Raw genomic sequence first — 9,334 nt, 5'->3', positions numbered from 1 at the left:
TATGCATCCGAAGAAGTGGGTTGTAGCCCACGAAAGCTTATGCTCTAATAAATTTGTTAGTCTCTAAGGTGCCACAAGTACTCCTGTTCTTTTTACTACCAAAAAAGGCGTTTTTCCTTTTTCTTAGCATGTTTGTTTGGTCTGCTCTGTCCACTCAGTGACTGAAATGTTTGCTATAGTGTTATGTAAATGGGTTATGAACAGGAGTGAGGTGAGACCAAAGAGCTGGGGAGGGAAGCATGCTTTGTGTCAACAATTGTACGAGGAAAGTAGAGTGCTATTCACTGAGACTTCAAATGATCTTTGAAAAGCCCTTCATCAAGGGGCAAGGAAATCTTAAGGAAATAGACCCATATTTCCATGCCCCCAATGTACAATTATATTCTCCTCCTCAATAAAGGTAGAAAAAAATAATTGAATTTTTCAGATTCTTTTTATCCAAATTCAAGCTTTCTTCTTATTTTAAAATTTCACTAAACTTACTAACCTTAAAGGACAGAAGGTTCTACCTAATCTCAGGGAATGTCAGGAAAATAATGCTTCGCTTGCAAAACAGAACAAACCCAATTCCCTGCCTTTCATTCACAGCAGCAGCAGAGTAAAGCTACATGCTGAGTATCAGCTTGACAGTGCACATCATTTTTTCATAGTCTTTAAAGCGCCATCCTTGGATGGCTCAGTGCTCAGACACTGTGTGGGCTAAATGACACTAGGTTGCCTTGTACTTGCCTGTCATCTTAGAGCGTTATTCTTGGACTATTGCAGTTAGGTTGAGCAGTAGACTCGTTGAGTCTGATGAATTCAAGTACTCTGGCGGTTGTAATTTCTATTTTATTGCCACTTTTAAGATCTTTTTTCTTTAAAATGAAGGTTTAACCGTCCTGTTAAACTGAAAACTCCACCATAACTTTATGCAGGGTCAACAGTACCCCACTATCATGGTTCATTTTAAACTAATAAAGAGGAAGTGTTTTCACTGGACAACTCTTATCCACGTGCAGTAAAATATGGTTATTCAGTGTTACATACAATTTAAACAATATTTCAGAAGTTTGTTCCCTATCAGTCAATATCAGCTATAAAGAAAATAAACTCTTCGTTTCATAAGTGTTGTCCTGTCACAGCTCCAGTATTAACAGCTCAGCAGGACTCCAAAACAATCTTAACTAGCCCTGCCAAGTGTCTCACATCGTGCATGACATTCACATATCTGCAGGTCCATCACACATTTCCTCATGGTGAGTGAAGTATATTGAACTGCCAGAGAAAAGGCCAAGACTTCTAATTCTAACTCTTCTATTTGCTGCTCTTAATATTTCTATGCATGTCACAGCCCTTGTTAACCAAGTCCTCAGACCCTTGGCTTAGGGGAGATGTAACTGTCATTCACCCATTTGACAGTTAAGATAACTAAGGTCACTGAGCTGTGGATAGAATCCAGGTCTCTAATAGACATCCCAATTCTCCTGTACCAGGCTAGGATCTACCTGGTTGCATTATATGACTGTACCATTTGTCTGACTTATCGACCCCCTTCCATGCATCAATTAAAGCGCAGCAGGCATAGACTTTTCTTCTGGGTCTTCTTTCTCCCTGGGACTAGGACTTTGATGGTTCTTTTGTCGTTGTGTCACATTGCCTGTGAGGTGAAAGGGGCCAACATATTTCCTTGAGTAACCCTTACTAATATAGCGTGGTTCTTTGCTCCTCTCCTGTGGCTAGATCACATTGAGGCTGATGAGTCTGATACTGCCTCCATGCTAAAAAGGAGTGGTCCTTTAAGTCAAGTGGTTGAAACTCATGTTTCCAGCTCTACCGACCCTGCAGACAACCCAAACATGAGGATCTTTACACTTACCTATGCTGACTCTGACCAGTAGACTATAGTCTGATCCCAGAGTCAGGAACAGAACCCAGCCTAAGAATCATGATACCCAACATTCCAGTATTACTTCATACATAGCTGCATAGCCAACTATGGCTATTCCACACAGAGGTTAACAGCACAGCTCCCACCCAAGAGTGACTCCTATAGCTGAAGTGGTAGAAGTCTGTGCTGAAGATTGTCGGTTCAAACCAAGCTAATAACCCATGTGTGAGAAAATATAAGTAAGCCAGCATGAGGACTCTTGATTAATAGTTTAAATGGTTTTAGATTGAAAACAATTATATTACAAGGTGGATTTGGATGTTTCTATTTGCTTATCGCTGTATTTTAATTGTTTGTATTAATGGGACCTGTCCTTTAAAGAACAGAGTCCCTTAAAGAATGGGGCACATTACAGAGTTTGTTTTGAAGGAGACTCGTGGAAGGCACTCAGATACCACAGCAGTGGCAGAAACATAGCTAAATCATGGAGAAATGCAAAGTGGGGACTGATATAGTAAGAACAAGGCAAGAAGGTTATCTTAGCAGCAACATTTTGTGTGGACTTGAGATGGCAAGACTGCATTTGTTAAAGCCAAAGAGGAGGCGATTGTAGAGGCCAAGATGTAAGAAGACAAGGGCTGGATTAGAGTTGTAGCTCTGTGGCCCAAAAGGAAAGACCAGACCTTAGAATGTTGTTCAGGAAGAAGTGGCAAGCTTTAGACATGGCCTGGATATGTGGATCTAGAGAGATGACCGAGTAAAAAATAATACCCACATTAGGAGCATGTGATACTGGAAGGATGATGGTGCTTTCCACAGTTACTGGGAGAAGGGAGAGATTGGGGGAGAAGGAAAGATCAAGAGCTTAGTTTTGTCCATGTTGAGCTTAAGGTTATGGCTGGACCTAGATAAGGAGATGTCAGAAAAACAGGCCAAGATTTTAGTCTGGATGGAGAGAGGTCTAGAGAAGGGATATAAATCTGAGTTATCAGCATAAAGATGATAGTCAAGGCCATGGTTTTGAATGAAATTGCCCAGTGATAGGATGTAAGTGGAGATATGGAGGGGGGCAAGCATGGAGCCCTGTGGAACCCCAATGAATGTTGGAGGGGAATGAGAATGATCCATCAAATAAAACACTGACTAGAAGAGAAAAGCAGGAGGGGACAGAGTCATGAAAGCTGAGAGAGTAAAAGATTTCAAGAATGGTCAGCATTGTCACGTTGTGACGGGGAAGGATTGAATACAAACCCTGAGATCTAACTAGACAGAGATTATTAGAGACTTTGGTAAAGGAAATTTCTGTGGAGAAAATGCCAGATTGGAGAGGGTCTAGGATGGAATTGGAGACAGGCATTCCAAACAGCAGTTGTAGATAGCACGTTCAATGAGCTGGGAGATGAAGGGAGAGTAAGCGATAGTTGGAGAGGTGGGTAGGGTTTTTTATAGGGGACAGTAAAATAGAAATGGAAAAAGACCAGAGGAGAGGGAGAGTTTGAGTAAAATGGTGAGGGAAGGGGAGAGATTGAAGAGATGTTAGGTCATGAGACAGGATGGGATGGTGTTACTGGCATATATGGAGGGATTAAAGGAGGATAGTAGGCAAAATTTTTATGCCAACTAAAATATCAAATCTGTAATATCTTTTGGAAACATCTGTTAGAGCTGTGCCTATAATTAATAACTCACTGAATGAACATTGCCTTATTATTCACAAAGTGTCTGAACAATTTAAATTTTTTTTAAAAAACCCTTATCTTCTGTTGAATCTCAAATGATGAAATAATTATAGATCTTCACAAAAACACTGGTGACAGTCCCATTTGTGTGAGTGCTCACCAGGGATCAGAGTACAACTTCAAAAAATGAATCAGTTACTCTTAGTAGCACCTATTCTAGTTCAATCTGTGAATTTAAAATACATCTAAGATACTAGATACATTTTTGTGGGGATGGGGATTTACAGTGAACTGAAACTGTAGACAAGTATCAGAGTGGTAGCCGTGTTAGTCTGTATCCACAAAAACAACGAGGAGTCCGGTGGCACCTTAAAGACTAATAGATTTATTTGGGCATAAGCTTTCGTGGGCAAAAAGCCCCCTTTGTCAGATGCATGGAGACAAAGGGTGCTTTTTGCCCATGAAAGCTTATGGCCAAATAAATCTGTTAGTCTTTAAGGTGCCACCGGACTCCTCATTTTTGTGAGACTGTAGAATAAATCATATGCAGTGTATGATCACACCACCCAAGAGACTATTTGAATATTCAGGAAATAGAATTAAAATCTGTCTCCAGAGACCAAGACAGAACATTCCTCTTCTCTCTTTCTAGGGAACAACATCAGGATGAGCTGAAGCATTCACGTGTTTTCCTGCTCTGTCAAGCACTGAAGGATCCAAACTGTAAATTAAAGAAACTATGGTAAGAAATTATTCTGTCCTTTTAAAAATCCTATTGTTGTTGCTTGTGATCCAAGAAATTCTACAGCTGTTCAGCTCTCTTTGCCACTGCTGGTGTAACTACCATATATTAACAGCCCCCAAAAAATCAATAACACTGAGTTAAGGCCAATCAGTCCTGCCTCATGCCCTTCCAGAATCTGGAGAGTGGCTAAACTTAAACCTCTGAAAACTAGGAGATACAAAGTGACACTACACACCACCCCTGCAATGCACCCTTAACTTTGCCCTGCTAGAGCTGGCAATAGCCCTTGGGAATGTTTCAGTAAGGGTGGTCCAATCATAAGTAGATGTGGAAATACTAAGAATGTGCCATTGTTTGTGCTGTGTTTCTCAGATTTGAATTGCAACACTTATCTGCATGCACCTTAGCTGTCATTTCCCCGGTTTTATGCATTTGTATGTACTGTGGAGGGATCAGTTGGAGCAGGCTATCAGAGTTGTGACTGTGATATGAGAGGAGATGCATGTGTGTATCTTTATAGATCAACTCTTTTTCATTTCAGTGCTGAGCTCTGTAGGTTGTGTCAGTAGAGATTTAGAAGGGTGTATTCTTGCCATGGCGATAGTCAGCCATCTAATGGCATATATGACAGTGGTCTCTAAGGCCTAGTGAGTTGTAGGAGAAGGCAGTGCCTCAGAAGGAATCTTGAGCGCAAGGGGGGGTAACATTTTGTAAGTCTGAGAAGGTTTATGAGCAGTAGGCTCAGGGCTGGATTCACGAAGGGGACTCCAGCTTGGCATTGCAACATGTAGCTTTAGGCGCCCTGCTACCTAGGAGTATCTGCAGACCCAAGTTAGGAACCCAGCCGTGGGGGGATGGGAGGGGGGGTTAGGTGCCTAAGAATGGGATTCACAGAAGCCAGTACACTGAACTGCCTGAGCTAGACAGTAGGAAATGCTGAGGCTGGGCAGAGGGAAGCACCTATCTCCACTAGGGGTTTCATAGGAGGGAAGCGCTGATGTCCTTTCCTCCTTATGCTCTATTGTGTAGTGGTTAGCACTTCCACCCAGGATTTAGGAGACTCTAATTCTAATCCCCACTCTGCCAGATTTGGAGCAAGGACTTGAACCTAGGTCTCCTGCATCACAAGGAAGTATCCTAACTACCGGGATGTGGAGTATTCTATGGTGGAACTCTCTCAATTCCTCCTGCTGGAGCCATTCCACTTTGTATAAAATATTTAAATAGTCATTGCAGCACCATCACTTCGTTGGCCACCCTTTGTGTGGGACCTGATTTGGTGTGCTCTGAGCATGCCTACTAGATTGGGTCCCACAGGTGGGATACATGGTACAATGCTGAGTTTGAGACTCCTGCAGCTCAATGGCCACTTAGGTGGCTGTGTGCCTGCCTACTAGCAGAAGTTTAGGTGCCTAGAGGACTTTACCAGTGGAATTAAGGCACTTACAGGGTTAGATAGCAGCTGAACAGGGGTTTTTAAGAGCTACATTTTAGGCTTAAGTGCCTAAAGTGGCAGTTAGGCATCTACATCCCTTTGTGGATTTAGCCATCAGTGGTTGAGTGTAGGCCAGGTCTAGGTAGCTCTTGCTTGCTAAATCTGACCTAACCCAAGTTTTGCCTTAGTAAAGAGAAGGTGTTAGACTTTGTCCCATGGTGCTCATACAGAGTGTTCTGTATTATCTGTAAGACTAGAGTGCTAATATATGGGTTATTGGCATGTTGAGGCATTGCTCAAAGAGGGCAGAGTTAAGGTTGTATTGTGGGGTGGAACGTACTTTAACTTTGTATTTCCCAGTTTTCAGAAGTAAGATTTTTTGTTTTGTTTTTTATTTGTGGTTGTTGTTTTTTATTATATTTTTGCTGGAAGGGCACAAGGTCACACTGGGCAACCTTGACTCTGCATTATCAAAAGTTTAGGTCATTTAATTTTCTTGCTTTTAAAGGAAGATGAACAGAAATAAACCAGGGCTACTAGCCTCAGTTCTTGAGAGTTAGCACTTGGCAGACAGACAACACTGACCACAACTGAGTAGTGCCTGGCTGAGATTCAATATACCCGAATTGTTTGTGTCAGTGTATGTCCATCTTTCAAATGGTTTTTTAGTTTGGTACAACTATTCAGCTCCCTCTGTAAACATATATAAAATCTTCTAATGGTGGGTAGGAAATGACCCCAAAGACCCCCATTCTACAAGGCCAAGAAAACCTCTAGGTGAACTCTGAGGTATCAGTCAGTGTGCTGTTCCCTCTCTGGTGATTAGCTTACAGAGCTCAAGCTGATACCGCTCCTTCTATTTTTTGTGTATGTAAGAAACAAATTGCATAAAAAAAGAGGACAGACAACCAGCCTTGTCTCAGACTTGAAACCTTCTCAGTTGCAAGGCAAGCAAAGGAGGAGGGATAGCTAAGTGGTTTGAGCATTGGCCTGCTAAACCCAAGGTTGTGAGTTCAATCCTTCAGGGGGCCACTTAAGGATCTGAGGCAAAAATCAGTACTTGGTCCTGCTAGTGAAGGTAGGGGGCTGGACTTGATGACCTTTCAAAGTCCCTTCCAGTTCTAAAAGATAAGATAGCTCTTTTTAAAAAAAAAAAAAAAAAAAACACATACCCTCTATTTCACCCCCTCCCTCTTTTTTCTGTTTGTTCAGATTCCAATAATTGAGAATCTAAAGGAATTGATACCTATACAAGATTATAGAATTGCACCAATTTATCATTATAATATGTGATGTATGTTAACCACAAAGTATACATCTGTTATAGCCCTTCAATGTGCTGTATAGAGATGCCCAGGAAAAATGCAGGAGGATGGTAGAATAGAAATGGGATATTTTAAAAAAATGAGGTGTCAAAATCAGAATGCTCCCCTCATATTCCATAGCAGGTTCTTTGTTTTTGGTAAGGGATTGCAGGCCTTGAACCCAGGCCCCCAGGTCATACTTAGGACACAACTGCCACCCAGTAGCTCACCTGAGTAATTAGAAAAGGGAACGAGTGAAGTGCTAGCTTGCAGAGGACCCCACCCCTGAAGCTCCCAATTGGGGAAAACATCCAGCATCCCCAACTGGCTGAGGAGCTCTATATAAGCCAGGAAATAACACAGGAAGTTGTCTGAGCAACTAGAGGAATCCCTGGTTGGCTGATACCCTGGATTCCTCCTGGTTCCTGTCCTCTTATCCCAGACCACTGTCTACTCCCAGTTCCTGCTTTGCTGTCTGACTTCATTGCATTTCAGTTTTGAGTCCTAAATAGCAAGTCAGAAAACAGGCTGCCCCATCCATGTGATTAATATATATCTCCCCAGTGGAGCACCATTTTCATTATTTCCCTGTAACCTCCCTTTTATTTCCCCCCCTCCCCCTATTTACCTTCTCCTCTTACTCCTTGTTTGTTGTAAAGTTTCTCTTTAGGGGAGGCTGAACTGTTTCTGTGCTTAGGGGATTGCAACTGCATCAGGACATGCGTTAACCTGAACAGTACATGCTGAATACAGAATAAATGAGAGATGCAGGTGGATCAGAAGCCACCCACAGTCCTAAGGGTGAAGTTTTTATAACAGCTCAGCATCCAGCAATATGCTTAGTGATTCTGAGAATCTGGCCTGACGTGTGTTTACATTCTTAGTACCCATTGCCCCAGGACTAGGATTTCATATCTTGATAAAGTAGTGTTTCTACAAACCCCCTGACAGCAAGGGAAGGACCGGACCGACAGAACTGCTCACTTTCTAATCTGTGCATCTATCTCCTGTAGTCTGAGGTCTTGCAAACTCACAGCGGATTGTTGTGGGGACCTCTCCTCTGTTCTCAGCACTAACCAGTTCCTGACAGACCTGGACCTGACTGCTAATGAAGTGAGAGATACGGGAGTGCAGCTCCTGTGTGAGGGACTGAAACATCAAAACTGCAAACTGCAGAGACTGAGGTAAGTACTGACAGATTTCCTTTATGTGAAGAACTCGACAGGGGGTGTGGACAGGGCCGGTGCAAGGATATTTTGTGCCCTAGGCAAAACTTCCACCTTGCGCCCCCCCCCCCCCGGATGTCCAGCCCCCACCTTCCTACAGCCAAGTTCCCCCCAGGGGCCCAGATGTTCACAAAGTGCAGGTGTCACAGGGGGGCTGAAAAGAGGGGGGGTCGTATGGGGGCTCTTCCAGGGGTGAAGGTGGCAGAAATGGGGGTGCATGGGATTGTTGCAGGGAGTGGAGGTGGCCAAGAGGTGGAGGGGGTGGAGGGTGGAATGGCAGGGAAGAGATTGCACAGAGGCAAAAGCGGCTCGTTGCAGGGAGGGAGTGGCACAAGGGAGAAGTGGGCAGGAGGGGATTGTTGCAAGGGGGTGTTTGTGCCTGGGGTTGTTGCAGGGGGGTGAAGGAGGCAGGGAGGGGTTTGTACAAGGGAGGAGTGGGCAGAAGGGAGATGGCAGGTGGGGGGGGAGGGGTCCCAAGGTTGATGCAGGGGTGAAGGTGACCGTGGCTGGCTGGGGGGCGGGGGTGTTGCTGGGTGGAGGTTGCCCAAAGGCAAAAGTGGCAGGACAGGGTGGGTTGTTGGGGCGGGGGGTGCACAGGGGAGAAGGTAGCTGGTCGGTAGGTGTTGGAGGGGTGGGGGTGGCGCTGGCTGGGGGAGGGGTGCCTGGGTTGCTCCCACATACACCATTCCCCAGGCCAGGGACTGGACCTGCCCACCCCCCGGCGCTCTGCGGGCCCGTGCGGCTTGGCTAGGTACCTTGCAGGCAGAGTAGACACCCAGTTTCTCTGCCCAAAGAGCAAAGCGCAGCTGCGCTTTCTTCCCCGCGCCGCGGGCCGAGCCGGGCTCCCTGCTGCCCCAGGGGCGCTCAGCGGCGGCACAGGCAGCCAGCCCCCCCACGCCCGAGCCTGCTGCCGCCGCCGCTGAGAGCCCCAGGGGCAGCGGGGAGCCCGACTCGGCCCGGGGAAGAAGGTGCAGCTGCTAGCGCTAGACCCTCCCGTTCCCCGCTCGGCCGCCGGCTGCTCCCCTGGGGGGAGGGACTGGTCGCGCCGCAGGCAGCCCCTTTAGAGCCAGGAGGT

At 45.2% G+C, this 9,334-nt stretch overlaps 1 protein-coding gene across 1 annotated transcript in view; it reads left to right on the top strand.

Annotated features, from left to right (window-relative positions):
• The window catches only part of LOC112125921 (NACHT, LRR and PYD domains-containing protein 3-like), a 55,023-nt gene that overhangs the window by 2,292 nt on the left and 43,397 nt on the right, over window positions 1-9,334 (top strand). Inside the window, exons 2-3 of the mRNA XM_029911224.1 lie at window positions 4,202-4,291; window positions 8,047-8,217. Coding sequence (XP_029767084.1) covers window positions 4,202-4,291; window positions 8,047-8,217 — 261 coding nt within the window. The remainder of the gene's footprint in view (window positions 1-4,201; window positions 4,292-8,046; window positions 8,218-9,334) is intronic.

The sequence above is a fragment of the Terrapene carolina genome, unplaced genomic scaffold (assembly GCF_002925995.2).
Source record: "Terrapene carolina triunguis isolate 2854851 unplaced genomic scaffold, T_m_triunguis-2.0 Scaffold90, whole genome shotgun sequence".
In the NCBI taxonomy this organism is placed as follows: Eukaryota; Metazoa; Chordata; order Testudines; family Emydidae; genus Terrapene; species Terrapene triunguis.
This window is presented reverse-complemented; position numbering and strand designations above follow the sequence as displayed.